Raw genomic sequence first — 20,335 nt, 5'->3', positions numbered from 1 at the left:
TGGGAGGGCATCCCTCAAGTAGGAGAGGGGCAAGTTCAGTCCTGAAGTCAGGCCTAGTCACAGCCTGGAAGAGAGAATACATCCAGCTTCCTTTTCCTCTTTGAATTACCTAAAATGATCCCAGTCCAGACTCCGGCTTCTAGACCAACCATTTCTCTTTCCCTCAGACTCCCTGTAGGGACTGGGTCCTCTCCAGCCACTGCTGGGTGACTCATCTGCGGAGGAGGAGAACTGTGTAGTGAGCAGAAGAGGAGAGTTCAGCTCCTTAGGGACCTCGCCTTCCGGGTAGGAGCACAATGCCTGGGTGCTGCCAACCTGAAGCTCCAGGATGAATGCTTCTGATGCTGTGTGGCTCGATGTGGATGCCACCAGCACTGCTTGGCCTTGGGCAGGTTCCCTTACCTCCTTCCCAAGCCTTAGTTTATCATGTGTGAAATGGAGATAATGACCCCCTGTAGGGTGAGTCAGTAAATGAATGTCTGTGAGCTCTGAGTATATGCAGATGTTGTAGGAAGCTAAGGAGATGTTATGTGTCAGGAATGACTGATCAGATAGCTGAAGGGGGTCAGTTCAGGGCTTTTGATAAAGAAGTCACCCAGCGTCATAGTAAATACTCTCCTGCTCTGTCATTCCCAAGAATTGTACCCCCTTTGCCCTTTTCTTAAGAGGATGCATCTTCTGCTAGATGATATCTCTGCCTCGTCTAGTTCCAAAATAATTCAGCTGAAATAAATAGTCTTGTCATAAGATCTTCAGGGAAAATTAGGGGGAAATCACCTTTGCAGGGATTTCTGATCCCAATGTGTCCAAAGCCTGAGAGCTGAGCCTTTGCCGTGGACAGATTCTGGGGTCATCTCAAGCTCTCTCCTTGTCTCTGTGACCCATCATACTCTCCTCATCTGTACTGCTGATGGATTAATTGTGAAGATTGGGTGAATAGTGTACAAAGTGCTTATTAGAAGGCCTGCACCTTAGTAAATACTACTCTATAAACGCTAGCACCTGAGTGGTAGAAATCCTTATAGCCTCTCATGCACAGTGTGCTTGCTCACTTTGTCCTCAGACTGGTAACCCCAGGAATGCTTCTTGCTCCACTGGGCCTGGGCAGGGCATGTGGGTTGGTGGCAGGGAATGCCTTGCCCTGGCTGTTGGTGAAGGCCGCACGGGCTCAGTGTGGTGAAAGACAAGCTATCTTCTCATGGTGTGGGTGAATGGGAAGATGTGGGTGTTGTTCTGGAAGCCTGATCTCCTCACTGGAGCCCAGCAGGTAGGTGCCAGGTGACAGCATGGCAGCTGGCCTCCGGAGCTAGCCTCTATGTAGGCTGTCTGGGAACAGCAAACCAGCCAGACCTTCAGAAGCAAGCCAGAGCTGTAGTCTCCAGCAGCCTGGTCCTTTGCTGCAGCTGGATGTCAGCTCCATTTGCTGAATATAGCAGGCACAGACAAGGTGGACATGCTGCAGAAAATAATTTAATTAGATTTCTCCCCCTTGCTCTCCAGGCTCCCTTATCCCTAGCTATGTGACACCTCAGCAGCTATGAAGAATGAGTACTGACTGTGACTTGTCCTTTGTCCCACGTAGGCCTTGGAGGACCGTGGAATCATAGAACTGCTTTTGACTTCAGACAACAAGGATGGCCTGCAGAAGGGAGTGGTCCATGGAGGTACTTGCGAAGAGGCTATGTGGGTGCTGGTGTGCATGGTCCCCCTGGTGGCACTGAGACACATGTGGGAGGTTTTCTGTTCTCATTATTCCATGGCACTGGATTGGGAGCTATAGGTGAAGGGGCAGAGGGTCCGTGTCAGAGATGATGATCCATGGCCAGCTCTGTGGGGTCTCCCATCCCTTCTAGGCACTAGAGCACTAACAGAGCTGTGTATATGCCACCCCACTCACTCTTCTGTCAGAAAATTACAGCTCCATTTTCCCCCAATTGCATGAGCCCCACGCCTTGTAGTTGCTCCTCAGGTCCTCTCCCATCTGCCTAACCCACAAGCTGTGACCTGGCCTTTTAATCTCTAGCATTGTCTTCAGAACCTGTCTGGAGTTAAGTGTGTTTTGCCCCTTGGCTGTTACCATCATTTCCCTCGTGTTACTGGGTAGCATTTTGACTGACCTCTCTTCTCATCAATGATGCCTCCAACCCTTTCTCAACATAGCAGTGATTCATGTCTTTGAAAGTGTAGACAGGGTCATCAACCCAGGTGCCCCACAGAGAAATGAAGGTCTTGAGAATGACTTTGGAAGGCCTCCCAGCACAGCCTCTGGTATTGGCTGGGCTCCCTCCCAGCACCTTCCCATGTACACTCCCTTCTACCCTCCTGGCCTTCTTGCTGTTCCTCAAATGCACTCAGCACCCTCTCCCTTGGAGGCTTTGCACATCCTCCAGAGAGTGTCTGTGGCTGTTCCAAGGTCACCTCTAGCTGTGCTTGCCTCTACTGTAGCACATTCTTTGCGTCTATAGGCAGGGACTTTTGTCTCTGTATTGTGTCCAGCAGCACCTGGCATGTAGAAGGCTCTTGTCCCAACAGAGTGATTTGACAACCCAGAAGACCTGGTCTCTGGGAGTGATGATGACCAGCAGTGACCCCAAGGTGTCTGGGGCTGTGGCTGTGTGGGGAAGACCTTTAGATGCTGGTGAACAGTTTCAGCTCTTTGCAATTTACTGATTAAAGACCTGTGAGGATACCTGGACTTGCTCTCTCCATGCGCCATCCTCCTCTGCAGTTTCCACTCCTTGAGTCCCTGGTGCCACCAGTTGCTGCCTAGAATGATACTTTTTTTTGGTACTGGGGATTGATCTCAGAACTCTATGCTTTCAAGGCAGGCGTGGTGTCACTGAGCTAAATCCCCAGCTCCAATACTTTTTAATTTAAGAAATTAATTAAAGAAATACATTCACGTGGTCTAAAAGTAAAGTCACACAAATACTCATGGAGAATACAACACTGCCTGCCTCCTCCTCCTCGTCCTATTCCCTAGAAATGACCATCTTGAACCCTACCTTTTTTCTTCCACCACTCTCCTTCCTGTTTCTGAGCAACATGCACTTAGAACTCTATGTTTACTGAACTGACTTTCTGCCCATGGCTTCCTGTTCTGAAGATGATGGTATTTTCTCAGCCTCCCTCCCAAGGAGCTGGGCATCTTGACATGCATGGAGGACATGTAGAGGGCTTCCTGTGGCCCTGGCCCTCCACCTGTTTCCCCTACAGCACCCGAATCTTCCAGTTGCAAATCAGCTCACTCTCCAGTGTCCTTAGTGCTCACTTTCAATGTAGTAATGATCCTGTTTGGTTTTCCTTTCATCATAATTTTTCTTTTTCTTCCTCTATTACCGTGCTCATCCTTTTCTCTCTCTCTCTCTCTCTTTTTTAAACAAATGTTTCACCCAAGACCTTGGCTGGTACTTTTCAGTGCCTGTACATACCAGATTTCACAGTGGGGCCTGGCAGGCTGCCAGGAGCCCTCCTCCTTGTGTGTGTGTGATCTGCTGGAGACCTGCTGTACAGCATTATCCTGAGGTGCCCAGGGTGTCTCTTCTGTGTTGGATCTTGCTTCCTGGGGTTTGAAGACATTATTCCATCATTTTCTAGCATGCACTGGTGCCTCTAAAACCCAGTGACATTCCGGCTCCTGATCCCTTTGGATGTCCTGTCTCCTCCCTCTTTTCATTTCTTAAAAATTTAGAATTTTCTTTTTATCCATGATATTCTGTTATTTCACATTGATACTTTCTGTTGTGAGACATTTTTGCTTTGATGCCACTTCTGTGCATTGCTGGAACTTGCACAGTTGAGTCTGCTAATGATGAGATGTTTGTTCAGTCATTGCGTTTCTTTGGCAATGCTTCACCATCTGACTGTGTAGTCTTTTCATCACTTTTGGTATTTGTACATGGCCTCTCTGCTTGCCCTGTTATGTTGTTGCCTCCTCTGCCGAGTCTTCCAGATGAGGAATGTTCTCAGTTGCTTGGCTCTAACTGAGCAGCTTTAAAAAGAGGCACTGAAGGCCCCCTTGGTGCCCAGTGGGTGGGAGAGGCAGAGGACAGGACTTCTTCCTTGTGGGGTGAAGGGGCCATGGGCTTTTTCAAGGAGGGACACCTGTACGTGACTGCCTGGAGACACTGTCTGAGCACCACTGGGCATCTCTGTAGAAAAGGCCTTTGGTTTTTGCTGCAGAAATTTTCCCCACTTGGGAATCCCCTACCATATTCCCTACTTACATCCTTCCTCCTGTCCCACAGCTCCACACCCTTGGGGGTTTTCTAAGAGCAAATGGACCATGCAAAGAGATGGGCACAGGTAGAGAAGGAGGCCTGAGGACAGGGATGTGAAGCTGGGGACAGGTGTCCTCCGCTGCATGGCCTCCCCTGAGTTACCCTGCATGGGGCTGGGAGTAGGTAAAGCCTGGGGCTGGAGGTGGGAGCAAATGGAAGCTCCTTCCACTTTCTAAGTCCATCACTGCCCTAAGATTCCCTCAGCACTTCCCTCTGCTAACATCTCTTCCGCATTTTTATTCCTTGGGGCTGTCTTTTCTGCCCCTTCCCGCCCCATCACCTTATGTGGTGAGGAGTTAGGAGAGAAAGGCCACAGCTACTTGTGTCTAATCAGCTCTGTGCATCCAATCGGCTTTGAGACCTTTGCCTGGTCAGTTTCAGACAGGCTGCTGAGCAGAGTTTGCAGCTTTAGGCAAGGAGGGTTCTGGACAGTGACATCAGGGTCAGAGGGGCTTAGGTTTGCAGCCCTACTCTGCTGCCTGCCAATTTTGTGACCATAGGGCAAGTTATTGCACCTCCCCAAGTCTCACTTACTGTTTGTTTCTTTTCCCTGGTCATCTGGGGCTTACGTCTTGCAGAGTGGCTGGGGTCACCTGGCTGCCTCAGTCTCTGTCACCATTCCAGGGCCCACCTGAGCTCAGGCCAAGGCCTGTGCATGTGAGGTCACTATGAAGGTAGACAGCAAGCATGTTCGGACCCTCAGAGCCAAGTGATGTCCTTGGCTTAGCCAAGGGAAGCATGGCCAGCCACCAGACATAGTGCATCTTTCTTGAGCATATTTAAATTTTAAAGTAAACTCATTATGGTGTACAGTAGAAAATGACTCTTCATCAAGAAATAAAACAGGAGGCTTCATTGAGATCAGTATCCTCTGTTCCATGCTTTGTGTATGAAGCTCAGATGCTGTTTGCTACAAAAGAATAGTTATCATAGTGCACATTGTAGCTGTAAAACTACAGTTACTCAAAAATAGATGCTTATGAGTGACTGCTGTGCCAGCTCTGTGCTGAGTGGTGGGATTTCCAAGATTAATTAGGTAAGTCTGCTGGCATCAGACCAGTTAATGGACTGAGAAGGGCTTGGATGAGTCATAAAGTCTTCCTGACTTTAACACTGTTTTCTTTCTCCTTTCTCCTTTCCCTTCAGTGCTGGCCACCATCAACCTGCAGTCACAACAGGAGCTACAGTTACTGACCACTTTCCTCTTAAGTGTCCAGGTAAGTCTGGCCCGGGGAAAGTGGTGGGACTGCCCAGCACAAATGTTGGAGTTCTGAGTGCCCTGCTGGGGAAGACGGATGGGGTCACCCCACTTTTCAGCTCAGAGCCGTGTTGCCACACGCCTATAAGGGAAGCAGTGTACAGGGTGCTCTGTGATTTTGCCGTGTAGGCTGATGTGGTGTGAGTGAGATTTTGAGGACTTCACAAGCCCCAAACTTGCTCCAAGGGATTAAGGAAAAAGAGAAGCTTTTTTCTGTCCTATCCTATATAAGGTTCTGATTTTAACCTGGAAGGCTGGTCCTAGAAAGATGATTGTCAAGAGACAGAAGCCCAGTCCATCCCAAGTCAGGAGGAGAAAGAGGATAGTTGCTAGATGTGTCTCAGCATCATTAGATCAATGGTCTTGTACAGCTCAGTCTTGTTCTGATTGCTCTCTCCTGAGTTCACAGGAGACAAATGTGATCAGGGCCAAGATGCAACCTGACAGCAGAGGTCCAATCTCTTGCTCTGGCTTGCTGAAGGGAGCAGTGAATGCCCTTACCTGTTACATGTCCACATTGGTCCCAGACCTAGAGCAGTGCAGTCAAGAGTGTCATATTGACTGTGGAGATGGTTGGCCCGTGGACTTTAGAGCAGGGGTCGTGTCCTCAGGCCCAGCCCTATGAAGTTACCATGACCATTGAGGTCTTATAGGATGAGGGTCATGTGTCCCAGGCAGATTTCTGGTGGGAAAAATAATGGAAACTAGGTGGAATCTATTTCCTGAGTCCCTGATGTGTGCTTTTATGCTGTATGGTAGGTCACAGGGTCTCTGTACTCAGAATTTGTAACCTACTTGTGAAGAGAGAAACATGAAATACGCAATCAATAATAACTAAGATTGAACATGAATACTGCCAAAGGGAAATATAGAATGCTGTACACTATCCCTGAACACACCTGGCCACGCTAGTGGTGACCTAGGGCAAGTCACTGAACCTCTCTCTGTGTCTTTCCCCTTCAGTTAACTGGAGATAATGAGAGTCCCACTCATAAGGTTGGTGGGGTTAGGGTTAGTATTAGTGGCCCATAAGTGTGCTGCAAACCCTGGATCAGATTTCACTGCTATGTAGGCAGCTGCCCTTAAAATACTATGCCATCACTGGCAGAGGACATTTGATTATTGCTGAATGCGTGAAGAAGAATACTCTGGTGCAGATCCTGAAATGCTAGCAAATCAGTCCTTATAGTTCCCCCAGGTACTCCAGGCCTGCTACAGACACACCAGAGCTGAGCATGGCCCTGACAATGATCTTTGCCTGCTTGTGGCAATCATGCATCAAGGTCAGCATTCTGAAATAATATTTTAGACTTTTGAAGTATAAACCCAAACTGTGGCTGTGAATAGCTGAACTGTAAGTCCCTGATTTACTGGTCCAGTTTTGCAACCTGCTGTTTAAACCAAGCTAGACCTCGAAGATGGTGCACTTTGTAGGTCCCTGCCTCTTCCAGGTAAAGGGAAGCAACTCTGAGAGGACTGTATCCGTGCTGGGCCTCTTAGATACAGAGTCATTCTGGATAGAACATTTCCTTCCCTAGAAGAGGACAGCAAAGGTTGCCTTGATCCAGAAAGCAACTCAGTGTAGAGAAGGGCTTCCCAAGCAGATGTTGAATTCTAATGAAGATCTTCAAGGGAAGATGTGAAGATCTGAGCCACTACCAATGTCTTCTTGCTGGAATCCTCTGTATGTGCCATTAAAACCACACATCAGAATCCACTGACTGAACTTTGTAGCCTCTTGAATGCACTGTTTTCCTCCATGCTCTGCTTCCACGAGCACCTCAGGCAAGGGTTGTGTGGTCAGGGAAGAGGCAGGAGGCAGAAGTACTGGGGTCTCCCCCAGGAAGGGCATCCTTTATTCCCTTTTGGGTGGTCTGCCTGTCTAACTTGTTTTGTGGTACCCAGGGGAATCAGCCCAAGATGGTGATGGAGTACTGGACAGGGTGGTTTGACTCGTGGGGAAGCCCGCACAATATCTTGGATTCCTCTGGTGAGTGCCATGCTTTGCCAACATCCAGTATGTATGTTAATCTCGGAAGTAAGAAGGCGCTTCCTGTTCTCTGCTAGTTGATGTGTGGGGGTATAGGATGCAAGGCTCCTGAGTGATAGTCAGCTTTTGATATTTCAAGATTATTTGTCTTTACATTTGAAGCAAAAGGTAGGATTTTTAACATTGCTTTTATATATTTTTGTGATTAGAAAAGTAATGCATGTATACTGTAAACATCTGGAACTATAGAAAAGGGAAAACAAGAAATAAAAGCACCAGAGTTCAGAGAATGATATATGCAATGTAGACAGTTCTTATTACATCTCCATCTGCAGGCCTGTATGCACATCAAATAGGGACAAAAGTGGTGAGGCCCTGCTGACCCTGTCACCTGTTTAATCCGGTTAGGGGCACAGAGAGACAGCTTTCTCTACTACTAAGCATAGACTTACATTACCATCTTAAATAATGCAAAAAAAAAACCAAACCCATTGCATTGATGACTAAACCATCACTTACTAACTCAGTATTTTGCTGGTGAATTCTCAGGGGTTTCCTCAGCTTTGAAGATTCAGCACCATTTCAGTGAGTACCCTTGAACTCCAGTCATATGCCTGGCATATCAGTTCCCTCTGATAACAAAGTTTCTACAGCAATGCAATTTCAAAATGTGTATTTACCAAACCACCTTCCAGAAAGATTGTAGCAACTTTCACTCACCATCACTAAATGATTTCATACAGATTCCTCAACACTGAGTACTAAAATAATGTTTTAAGATTTGCCAGTCTGACAGGTCATTGTCCAGTTTACATTTCTTTAATTGATATTAAGAAAATACATATCTATTAACCATTTGTTCTTCTCCCTTGATATTGTCTTTTTACCTTGTGAGTTCCTTTCCAAGTGACGGCAGGATTGAGGGAGGGGCTCAGAGCTGTGTCTTTAGTACTGAGTTCCATCTTCATGCATTCTCCTGAGAGCAGCTACTGGGAGCACAATGCAGACAGGGAGTTAATAGGCTCAACAAGGACTGAAAACAATGGGATCAAGCTCTGGGCTTGGTCTGTGCCTGTTTCCCTTCCTCCTTCCCTATTCTGTGCTTAGGGTGTCAGGAAAGGTGAAGGACAGAGTGATGCAGAGACCTTGCAGAGGGATTGGGATGAGAGTCCCAGAGACACTAAGGGTTCGTTTCAGACTCTGACTGATTCTGCACGCCCGTCCCTCTCCCCTCTCGTATAGAGGTTTTGGAAACAGTATCTGCCATCGTCAATGCCGGCTCCTCCATCAACCTCTACATGTTCCACGGAGGCACCAATTTTGGCTTCATAAATGGAGCCATGCATTTCAATGAGTATAAGTCTGATGTCACCAGCTATGGCAAGTATGACTCCCCAGTCCTGGTCCCCCTGGTCCTTTCCTGCATTTGCAGGCTGGGGTTTTCCAGGAGAATCTTTAGGGACAAGTGGCACCTTTAATGTATTTGGCTATAAAGTACCTGGGAAGGCAGAGGCTGTGTCTGAGTTGTCGCTTCTGAACTTTGAGAGCAGCAGGAGACCAGGCCACTTGGTGCCTGTGAATTGGCTGTTCTGCTTCGGAAGCCCTCTGGAGGACATGATCCAGAGGGAGGGAGGGGAGGCCTAGGGTGACGGGGATGGGAGCCGCAGCCTCTGCCTCCTACTCAGACCTCCGAGAGGGTGTATTCTGGCCCCTTTCGATTGGGAGTCCTGAAGAGTAGAAAAAGCCTCATTTGCCTGCCTGCAGCTAGAAATCTAGGGTCATGCTGTGATCATAATATTTCATACATTTAGGATTTGCAGCAACTGAATGGCTCATACTAAAGGTGGCTTACCTTCCCAATTGCTGGGCTGAGAACCCTGCTACCTACCCCAGCTTCTCCCATCTCCTGCTGCCACAGACAGTTCTGGGGACAGGGACGACTGAGACAGTTGCACGGGTGTCTTGCAGACTATGATGCGGTGCTGACGGAGGCTGGTGATTACACAGCCAAGTACGGCAAGCTCCGAGACTTCTTTGGCTCCCGCTCAGGTACCAGCAGGCAGCTGACATGAGCACCACTCAGGCTTCTACTTTGAGCATCCCACCCTCCCCACTCACCCCAGCCATGGATTGGAGAGACATTTTTGTCCCAGTGTGCATACACCCCACCCTTCCCCAGGCTTTGCTTCCCAGAGAAGTTTAGGCTGTGCTGAGAACTTTCCAGGATACAGGAGGACACTGGGCCAGTGGATAGGAGGCTGGAGGAGGCAGTGACAGTCTGGATCCTTCAGGGATGGATGTGTGGTCTGTCTGTCTGTCTCTTGCAGGTGCCCCTCTCCCTCCCCCACCTGACCTTCTCCCCAAGATGGCCTATGAGCCAATTGCTCCTTCTTTCTACCTGTCACTGTGGGATGCCCTCAAGTACATGGAGAAGGTGAGTGTGTGGGTCCGGAAGCAGGGGCAGCCCCTGGATGGGCAGCAGGGCCCGGGTGCTCTCCAGGGCGGGTGCTGGGAAGACAAAGTCAGCTACTTTGCTTGATACTTTGAGGCCCATTCTCCAACTTCAGAACTGAGAGTAAAGACAGCAGACTGCACTGGGGCACCAGTGGGAAAGAACAAAAGAACTTGAAAGCAGGAGATCTCATTCTTCCAGCCATCTCTCTGGGACAGGGGGCAGAGCCTGGCAGAGGAAGGTGCTGACCCTTGCCCTGTGAAGAGGGTACCTCCTGGAGCCCACTCCAGGAAGCAGTGACACACAGTTGACAGTGGTTAGGAGTTAAGGCCCAGTATACTGCAGGGCTCCGTTCTTTCATGATGTCTCCCTCTTCCTGTCCCTGTGAGGCCCCAGGGCTCAGTGTGATGAGAAGTAAGAACAGAAGACAGAGGTTAGTCCCTCTGCCTCCTTGCCCTCAGTGTGCTCCTCCCAAGCCAGCCAGCCTGCCACGTTTACACCAGAGGGCTGGGCTGAGATGCAGCCTGGCTCTGTGTCTCCCCCATGTCTCCTGCACACAGCCCATCAAGTCTGAAAAGCCTATCAACATGGAGAACCTGCCAGTCAATGACGGGAATGGACAGGCTTTTGGGTATACTCTGTATGAGACCACCATTGCCTCCTCGGGTGTCCTCCATGGTCATGTGCGTGATCAGGGCCAGGTAGGAGTGTCTCTTCTGAATCCTGGGGACCTTCTAGTGACTAGACCTGCAGTATATACCTTACTGTCTCTGCCTTCAGAATCAGCTGAGCCCAGTGTGTAAAACGGCCCCTCCCCAGCTCTGTAACCCTTTGCTGCTGTGACCGTGGTGTTCTTTTCTCCTCCATGCCTGGCTAGAGCCCCTCCTGGGTGGTCAGGCAGGCAACCACACATCCTGGTGGACACCCCTCTCAGCCGTCCTCTTGCTTACCACAGATGCTTTTCATTTGCTCACTTTGACAGGTATTTGTGAATACAGTGTCCATAGGATTCTTGGACTATAAAACAACGAAGATTGTTATCCCTTTGATCCAGGTTTGTTATCCTAGGGAGCTAGGTATAGCTAGCCCCAGCTGCCTCAGAGGAGGCTTGGTGGGAGTTCAAGAGGAAGACCTAGAAGACAGGAGGCTCCTTAACCATAGGGTGTGGTGGAGAGGGATGGGTGTGGCTTTCCAGCCAGCCAGGGGCTCTCACTCCAATTCTCAGAGGATAGGGAAGAACTGGGGTCTACAAACACACTCTGAGGTGCATCAGTGACCTTGTGGCTGGGTCATCAGGCAGTTATCATTGGTCACTGTGTTCCTGGCAGGGCTACACTGTGCTGAGGATCTTGGTGGAGAACCGTGGGCGAGTCAACTACGGGAATAATATTGATGATCAGCGCAAAGGTGGGTCTCAGCATGAGCCAGAAGAGCTACCACTGCTCCACACAGACATGGGCAGCTACTTCTTTTTCATGCAGCTCATCAGCAGGCTGTGGAGCTGACTGGAGGGAGGATGAGTTCTGGCCTCTTCCCCTTTAGCCCTGCACACTTGTGCATGTGCTCATGGGGTCATAGAACACTGAGCTGGCATCAAGTCTTTTGGCTCAAGTATGCTTTTCCAGGGAGCCATCTGCTTGATTAGGTTTGAGGAGCAGGGAAAGAGAATGTTAGGTGTCTGGGCACAGGAGATGGGCAAAGGACCTCTGCCTTCTTGGAGCTCCACCCTGAATTTCTTTTCTTCCTCTATCAGGAAACCTATAGATTATTTTTCTATGATGAGGAAGAGGAAGCAGGGTATATAATAAACAGAATGCTTGCCCCTTCTAGGAATATTGTTTCAATTCACTTTGTTTTTCCTGGCCTTCTGATCTTTCACGCTTTAATTTAGTTTTTCCTTTCTTTTACGTGGGTACCTAAATGTGGTGGTTTCAAATAATGTATAAATAAGGAGGTAAGATCAATCTTATTGTGGTGAGAAAGACTGCTGACCTTCCCATTTTCTCCAAGCTCTACATTAGTAGAGGAAACTTGCACACCCTTTCCCTGGTCATATTTTCAGTAGAGATCCTTCTGGTAGGTAGCCTTCACAGAAGCCATGTAGCCCCAACATTGGTACTTCCTCTTCAAAAAGACCTGGAAGTAGCTTGTAGCATCATCCAAGCCAGGCTTTCTTTTCCTGTAATAGTTCCCAGTATTGCTCTGGGTCTCAGTGCCTTCCCAGGTTCCCTCTGGGAGCCCACCTCCTTCCTTTGTTCTGCTAGGGGTTGGAATGACCTCCTGGCCTGTTTGTTGCCCATGTTTGTGTCTCTGGGGCCCTCATCAAGTGTGTCCTGACACCCTCTGTGAGTCCTGTCCTCTGCACCACAGTTCTGTGTTTGTAAGTTGCAGACCTCCCCTCTAGAAATGTGTACACACACACACACACACACACACACACACACGACACCTACATACCTGTCCTTATCACTTAAGAGCATCTGTGGGCCCCTTGATGCCTGTCTGTATTCTTTTGCCTGCCGGAATCCCACTCCACCCTGTTACCTCTTGGCCATGCAGAGCTTCCCTCAAAGAGTCCAGAGGCCCTTCTCATCTGTGACATCTCAGCACTGTCCCTTTGCTCAGGTGGATCATTCTTTCTACATCCTGGGAAGTCGTGTGTTTGCTGGTTATCGTCTTGTTGGCATGGATAGGAGGGTTTGTTCCAAGTGCAGAGCTCCTTAGCCAGCACCTGCTGTAGGAGAAGCCCATATTTGAACTTTCTGAGAACTTCTATGGTGGCCTTGGACATAGCTGGCCAGCTCCCTCTGCCTTGGGCTTGCTCATGTTTCCTGGCCCCCTCCCCACAGGTTTGATTGGAAATCTCTATCTAAACAATTCTCCCCTGAAAAACTTCAGAATCTACAGCCTGGATATGAAAAAGAGCTTCTTTCAGAGGTGGGTCCTTTCCTGAATCCTTGTGAGCTTGCAGATAATGTGCATGAGAGCTGGGACCCAGAAGCCCTGCAGTTGTCTGCAGGTGCACAGATGGACTGAGGCCCAGGTACTTGGCCAAGCGAGGGCAGTACCACCCCAGAATCCTGTGCTGTTAGGAAAGGAAGGTCTGTTGTGCCACCTTGCTGCCATTCCTGTGTCCTGGTTAAGAGGCAGGGTGTGGGGATGTGGGTCCTTGAGAGTGGAAGGGATGCCCCCTAGGAATCCTATGCAAATCTGGAACCAGATCCAAGAAAGTCCCTCCCACCCATTCCTGCCATGTTCTGTCCATAGGTTTGGCACTGACAAATGGAGCACTCTCCCTGAAGCACCTACGTTCCCTGCTTTCTTCTTGGGTGTTCTGTCTGTTGTCCCTTCCCCTTCTGACACGTTTCTGAAGCTGGAGGTTTGTAGGCCCCTTTCCTTGCCCCAGATCTCATGTTTCCCAGGGCTGAGCCACAGCCCTCATGCTTGCCCTGGCTGGAGGCCTCTGGCACCTGGTTTGCCCATCTGAAAGTACCCCGCTGGGGGAAGGGGCACAAAGCAGAAGTACCTAGTGGTACTTCTTGGGGAGGGGTTCCTCTGTCCAGCCAGTGCTTGGGTACCCTGCCTGGGAGGCTCAGAGTTAGCAGGGTGAGGCAGAACATGCCAGCTTTGTGGTCTCTGAAGCTGAGTGAAGAACACAGGTTGTGTGTCTGACTGTGTCTCTGCCTTCCAGTGTGATGTTCCCTTCCTGGCTCTTGTGGTAGACTAATGTCCCACCCTTCTGTTTGAAGGGCTGGGAGAAGGGGGTTGTGTTCATCAATGGCCAGAATCTTGGACGATACTGGAACATTGGACCCCAGGAGACACTCTACCTCCCAGGCGCCTGGCTGAACCCAGGAGACAACCAGGTGGGAGCACTTCTAGCCTCCTATCCTTTTTCTTGCGACTCCCTTCCCACCCCTCTCCTCCTGGCATCAAACTGCTTCTCTGGGAGCCTTTGGTCAAGACTGGGACAAGGCAGAAGTTCTACCTAGCCTCCTCCATTCTCTCTCAACCCTGCCACCACACAGCCCCCTGGTCTGGCTCCAGGACAGACTCCACAGCCCAGTCCTCCCTCTCCCACAGGTCATTATTTTTGAGGAGGCGATGGCAGGTCCCATGGTGCAGTCCACTGACACCGCTCACCTGGGCAGGAACCAGTACATTCACTGAGCAGCAGCCCCACACCTCCTGCCTGGGCTTGCTGCCTCCACCTCCCTGCAGGAGTCTTCTTAAGTACCAACCTCAGGGACCCAAGGGTCACAGTCTGGCCTCTGTCTGAACCGTACACCTGGAGGTCCTGGAAAGCAAGGTGGAAGGCATGGCGGACTCCTCGTCCCTAGATAGCTCCTCGGCCTGGCTTTGTGGCTGGTGTCTTCCCACCTCCTTGCCCTCATGGGAGAAGCCTCAGGGATGACTCTAAGAGGTGGGAATGTTTAGTAAGATACCAATGATGAATTCTGGGTCCCCAGACAAGGTGCTGAAGTTGGGGGGCTTCTCCCTGCTCCGGAGTCAAAGCCTGCTGTCAAATGTTCATGAGGTATGGCTGTACTCCACATGGTCCCTTTCTATCCCTGAAGTTGTGGGTTTGTCATCTGTAGAGGATAGGGAAGGGGGATGTCTCATCTGAGTTCACTTTATTTTTTCTTCACCACCCTCCCTGAGCTGTCTCTGGGATTCTGGAAGAAGCTCCATTTGAAACACTCTTCTGTCTTTTTCATTCCTACAGTCTCTGCATCTGATAGGCTGACACGCTAAGCTTAAGAGAAACAGAAATAGCCACTCACTCTCCTGAATTAGAAAGCATTTCCAGTAGTACTCAATGAGAAGTGTCCTTTGAAGGGAAATGTGGATCCTAGCAGAAAGTCCACCCCACTTCTGACTTCCAGGGAGGGAAAGGCAGAGGTCCAGCTAAGTGGCATTGGGCAAGTAGCGCCCAGGGAATGTTGGGGTACCCAGAAGGCCGACAGATCTAGCCCAGCTTGGTAGGTTCCCTGCCTTCCATAACTAGGCAGCAGAAGGAAAGTTAGCCGTCCTGCACAGCTGTCTCCATGTCCACTCTGGAGCCTCTTTCTCTGAGATCAAATCCACTGTTCTAGCTCAGCTTCACTGTCCTGAATTGAATAAAGAATAGAGATGACCCAAACCCTCTTTGCCAATGTCTTTGACTTGTCAGTGCCACTCTAAGCAGGTGGGGAGGGCAGCCTGGGGTCAGGCACACATTTCACTGCTGGTGCTTGAGGATCTAGACACTGACCATATGCAGCTGGTGCCAGTTTCTTCCCCTGGCTTCTTAGCATGCCTTTCATTCTCCTTGAAATATTGCTGGATTAGAAGGGTCGCTGGAAAGGAGAGGCCAAATGCAAATCCATTCTCATGCAGATGGACAGGAGTAAAAATGCACCAAACAGCCAAGAACACTGTTAGGAATGGGGGGTAGGTAATGCTATTTTCTTCATGAAGTACATTTGGCATGTACTGCCTAAACTAATTATCTTCAGTAATAGTCAAATTCAAAGCAGTGCATCTCTTTTGAGCACAGTGCCCTCAAAGGGTTGGGAAGAGTGGGGCAAGGGGCTATAGCCTATAGGCTGAGGGCAGGGTGCCCAAACACAGGGTCCGTAGTGAGTACCCCTGGTGCCCAAGGATCCCACTTGGGGTAGAGAAATGAAACTTATAAAAAGTTTGGGTTGTGGACAGTGGATGGAAAGACAGAAGCATAGTCCCTAATTTTGTCCAAACTCACACACCAGCTCTTTCTGAGCTCATTGGAATGGCAGGCATTGAGTTAAGATGTAGGTGAGTCCAGGGTCACTTGGGAGTGGCCTGAGCTGTGGAACAATGTCACAGTATCACTTTATTGTGCATTACATAGGAGCAGGGTTTCTGCAAAGCTCACCTCCGCTGGAAAGTGTGACAGGGAATTGGAACTTAACACTGGGGTTCGTATCTCTCCATACTCATTGCACGGGGTGTACTGTGAGGCTTGTGGCTTTGTAAACAGCCTTGACACCAGTACCTTCCAATGTTGGTCCCCATTCACGTGCCAGGTGCATGGAAAGCTGTCCCCTACCATCTCCTCCATGTGTGTAGCAGGCATCTGAAACAGAATTCCGATTTTCCCCCACATGGTCCCTCCTGCACTCTGTCCCATGTCAATAAATGGCAATTCTCTTTTGTGTGCCTATGATCATTTTTGGCTCTTCTCTTTATATCCTTCTTCCAGTCCCTTAGCAAGTCCTCCTGGCTTTCCCCCTAAAACACATCTGGAATTCAGCCCATTCTCTCTGTCCTGAAGCTTGCACCCTCAGAGGCCCGCCATGGTCTCTACCTGGGTTATTGCAGCACCTGCCTTTCTGCTGGCCCTTACCTTCTCCATCTGCCAGCATGAGGAGCAAAATGGTTCTTCCAGAAAGCCAACTGGATCATGTTGGTCCCCTGTGCTGAACCTTCCTGTGCCTTCTTGCTTCACTCAGGATAGAAACCAAGAGCTTTGCCCAGAGCACCGCCTCTTGTGCCCACCTCATGTGCCTCCTCATCTCCCACCACACCTCACCCTCTTCCCTTGCCCAACAGTTGCAGCAACAGAAGCCTTCTGGCTGAGCTGTGATCATTCTAAGTGCTCTCCTGCCTGATAAGAGCTCTCTTCTCAGAATGCTCTGACCCTGTGAGCTGCATGTCAGGCTGTTGCTGCTCTGCTGAAAATCACTCTTGGGGTGACCTTTCTGAGCACCCCACTTGGAACCTTAGCCACCCTCACTGCTGGTACACTGCAGGGTGTCTCCTTACAGTAGATCACACTTGAAATGCTGTGCCTTTGTCAGCTGCGTCCTCTTGATAGAGGGTGAGCTACATGAGGACCAGGATTTTGTTTCCCCATTGCTGTGTGCTGGCTTTTAGAACAACACCTGGTCATAGTAGGCACACTGTGAACACTTTTTAGATGACTAAGTAAATGAGAATAAAATAAGGCAGGGCCGAAGAGGATTTTGACTGTTAAAAACCATATTTGACTTTTAATTTTGAAAACAAATTACAGTTAAATGAAAACAGAGCAGATGGTGCAGCTGCCTGGGCCTCACACTCACCCCAACCTCTGCCCTGGGAATGCCTAACCCTGGCCTCACTGCTTTGGGCCGGCTTGCCAGCAACGGGAGCAGGGAATAGCCTGGGTTTGGAGAACAGGTTGTTGTCGTGGACCAGTTCTGACTGACAACAAACTCATTCCCAACAAAGAGAAGGCTGAAGTCCACCAGGGTTATAATTATAAATAAATATACATGCAGCTAAGGGAGGATATTAGGCAAAAACAACTGAACTAGCATCTGCCAAAAAAATTCCATTTCGTTGTTCACTGTCAATTTCCTGAAAATGAGCCCTGGGTTTTGGCTAAGAAGATGGCCTCGGACCAGCCCATCTGACCTTGGTATTTAAGGACTGGTTTCCATGAGTGAGGCAGTAGAGTGCCACTGTGATCACTCACTGATGCATGTCCTGGGCCCACCTCCTCCCTCTCCCGTGCCACCTTGCTGCCAGGGGTCTGTTTTCGAGTGTAGAGGTTGGGAAGACATCCTGTGAGGTGGCTCTGGATCTGATCCCATCGCATGGTCTTATGAACACCATGGGATGTGAAGTCCATTTCCAGACAGGCAGCCAGTTCTATGCTCTGAATATTAGGTCTCTGCACTGAGTCCCACTTACCCACCTGGGATTGGGTTCTCAGTGGTCCATAGACCTGTCCTGTGAGTTTTAATGGAGTAAGGGGCTGTTAGCAGTTAAAAAATAAACACCTCTTCATTAGGCTTGGGCCCTTTCCTTTTCTTCCTCTTGGGAGAAAAATTGTGCTTCCAACCTGCAGGAGCATGCGCTAGATCACCACCAGAGGGCCTGTCCGGGTCGCAGGTCGGGGCCTGTCCAGCACCCACCAGTGGAGGGCAGCCACTCACCGTACACTGTTCTCTCTGGGGTGGAGACGGCAGCAGGACATGAGGCGGGCTGGCTCTGCACGTTCCCAACTTAGGGAGAAGTGAGATTTTCTTTCCTATTTTTTAAAACATAGGATGATTTCCAAAGTAGTGTGTGCTCAGGTCTCCTCTCAGTGTTGCGCAGATATCTGCTCCCTTTCCCTCTGCCGTCCCCTCCTACACACACACACACACACACACACACACACACACACACACACACACGCACACACGCACCGAGACTGGGCAGGAGGACTTCGGGGTTGCCCTAGCCTTCCTTTGCTCTCTCTCTGGCCAGAGAAGCTCTTTCCTGCCCACCACTGCTCACTCCAGCCCTGAGGTCTGAGGGTGTCAAGGAAGTGGGCCTCTCCCCTTCCGGGTCCAGGCCAGGCAAGCAGCTTCGCAGTCCAGGGCTGTGGGAGGCAGTGTGTGGACAGTGGGTCGTGTTGTTCTGGGTGCAGGTCAGTCCGTGACCTGTGCTGGCTCTGGTCCCACCTCCTTGCCAGCGCTGGAGAAGGCTCGAGGGAAGTGGGCGAGAGGGAGGGACTCGACTCCCGTCACAGCCTGAGGTACAGGGTGTGCCAGCAGGCCCAGGCTCTCCTGCACAGGGCTGGGTGCCAGTTGGGATCAAAGACAGCCTGATGCTCTGTAAACATGGACTGGAGGAGAGCCAGAGGTATGTCTGATTTGGGAGCAGCACTCAGGAAGAGCAGGTGCCAGGGAGGGGCATGGGGCATGTGTGATGCCCCCGGGCTTCTCTCTGGTCTTCTGTACTCCCCGGCAGCCTGTGTGGTTGTGCAGAAGCAGGGAGCCAGCGCAGGCCGTGTCCCCTTGACTGTGAATCTTCTCACCTCCCTCCCAGCCCTGCGTGGGTGCCCAGGCCCTGTCAGTGCAGGGAGCTAATCCAGAGTGTGCTGGGCGCCAGTGCTCCTGGCAGCTGCATCCCCCAGCCCTCAGTCTCTCAGGCCCTGGGTCATGTTGGATGGAGAGAACAGGTCTGGCATTTCTGTGCTTAAATTCTCTGTCCTTTGTCCTGGCATCAAGCTGGGCTCCCAGAGAGGCCCCCAGAATAGCAAGGAGGTCACGATGCTTCTTCAGGAGTCTGCTGTGGAGGCCCAGCAGCTGTGCGGAGAGGATGGAGGCTGAGAACAGTTTTTGAGGAGCAGGCTCCTGTGGGGCAGAAGAGAAACCAGAGGGGTCAGCCTGGGTAGGGTCAAAGAGGGCATGGCCAGCTTGGCCAGCCTCTCAGTCTGGAGCCCTAGATGGGGCCACTAGAGTCCAGAGAGCCCAAGCCCTCTTTGGGATCTTTTTGGGGGCAGGTGGGGAAGGCTCCCAGTGACTGGGTAGGGGCAGGGGGCTTGGGATGAGGGTCTGAAGTGATTCCTTCTAAGAGGCACTGCCCAAGGTAACTTTGTAGGTTCAGGGGACAAGACAGGCAGAGTGAACCGCTAGTCCCTGTGGGCAGGGGGGCTGCAGATGTCCTGGGGCCTGAGAACAAATGTCTGCCCACGGAACTCTGGCCTTTGCATGCACAGCCTAGTGAAGGGAGTCCCGAGTAAGATGTGCTTTCACGAGGTCTCAGAGAAGCCCTCCTGCCATCCTGGCCTGGTCTGTCACCCAGCACCACGCACACAGGCCAGGGCATCATGCTGGGCAGGCTATTTTACTCCTCGGAAGTTATTTCTTTACCTCTGAACTATGTACACATCCTGTGGCCTACCTCTATAGAGAGATCTAAAGAATCAAATAAAAATAGCAAAATTTAAATAGAACTTGTTAGGTGCCCCAGTCTGTTCTCAGGACCTCTGGCACAGATGAAGAAACTGAGGCACAGGAGTAAATTGGGTTAGACAGAGAAAGGTGATAGATCTCGGTATGGAAGCAGGATCTGGGTCCGTGAGCCACTGCCTGCTGAGAGCCACAGGGTCACTGGCTGCTGGAGCAGGTGCATGGCAGAAGGGGAATCCAGAGGGAAGAGGCAACCTCAGGACAGAACCTGTGGTGCACATCTGAGCAGTGGTCCCTTGCTGTAGTCTAGGGCACAGTAAAGTGGTGAGCAAGGTGATGCCATCCCAAGTGTCTGGTGGCAGGACCTCACTGGGTGGGTAGGATCTGGCACCTGCTGCCTGTCAGACAGCTGAACAGGAAGGGGACTCTGGCCACACCTCTTCCTCTCTTGCTCAAATTTAGCTCTGTCTTCCCACAAAGACCAAGAGGAGGGAGGTTGAGGCAGGAGGACCACAAGTTCAAGCCCAGCCTGGGCAACATAGTGACTTAGGGAGAACTTGTCTCAAAAGGACTGGGGATGTAGCTCAGTGTGAAGGCTCTGGGTTTGCTGCCCAGTAACACACACACACACACACACACACACACACACACACACACACACGCAAA

The 20,335-nt window shown here is 50.4% G+C and overlaps 2 protein-coding genes across 11 annotated transcripts in view; one reads left to right on the top strand and one right to left on the bottom strand.

The window, feature by feature from the left end:
* LOC101710289 (beta-galactosidase-1-like protein 2) overlaps positions 1 to 20,323 on the top strand; it is a 37,514-nt gene extending 17,191 nt beyond the window's left edge. For 4 of the 5 annotated variants that reach the window (XM_004862676.3, XM_087214260.1, XM_021242759.2 and 1 more), the window contains 13 exons: positions 1,583 to 1,664; positions 5,427 to 5,497; positions 7,444 to 7,528; positions 8,771 to 8,908; positions 9,497 to 9,577; positions 9,856 to 9,962; positions 10,541 to 10,681; positions 10,963 to 11,034; positions 11,309 to 11,387; positions 12,830 to 12,917; positions 13,248 to 13,359; positions 13,730 to 13,846; positions 14,064 to 20,323. In XM_004862676.3, coding sequence (XP_004862733.1) covers positions 1,583 to 1,664; positions 5,427 to 5,497; positions 7,444 to 7,528; positions 8,771 to 8,908; positions 9,497 to 9,577; positions 9,856 to 9,962; positions 10,541 to 10,681; positions 10,963 to 11,034; positions 11,309 to 11,387; positions 12,830 to 12,917; positions 13,248 to 13,359; positions 13,730 to 13,846; positions 14,064 to 14,150 — 1,260 coding nt within the window. In that variant the 3' untranslated portion in view covers positions 14,151 to 20,323. Of the gene's footprint in view, positions 1 to 1,582; positions 1,665 to 5,426; positions 5,498 to 7,443; positions 7,529 to 8,770; positions 8,909 to 9,496; positions 9,578 to 9,855; positions 9,963 to 10,540; positions 10,682 to 10,962; positions 11,035 to 11,308; positions 11,388 to 12,829; positions 12,918 to 13,247; positions 13,360 to 13,671; positions 13,847 to 14,063 lie in introns of those variants that run through there. The other variant, XM_087214259.1, reaches the window with a different exon arrangement.
* B3gat1 (beta-1,3-glucuronyltransferase 1) overlaps positions 16,965 to 20,335 on the bottom strand; it is a 26,399-nt gene continuing 23,028 nt past the window's right edge. For all 6 annotated transcript variants that reach the window (XM_087214263.1, XM_004862680.4, XM_087214261.1 and 3 more), the window contains one exon: positions 16,965 to 19,111. The gene's annotated coding sequence lies outside the window, so the exon portion shown is untranslated. The remainder of the gene's footprint in view (positions 19,112 to 20,335) is intronic.

Source organism: Heterocephalus glaber, unplaced genomic scaffold, assembly GCF_053883595.1.
Source record: "Heterocephalus glaber isolate CG9 unplaced genomic scaffold, H.glaber_assembly_v1.0 deba00001446, whole genome shotgun sequence".
NCBI lineage: Eukaryota > Metazoa > Chordata > Mammalia > Rodentia > Bathyergidae > Heterocephalus > Heterocephalus glaber.
Note: the sequence above shows the minus strand (reverse complement) of the source record. Positions and strands in the feature narration are given on the sequence as shown.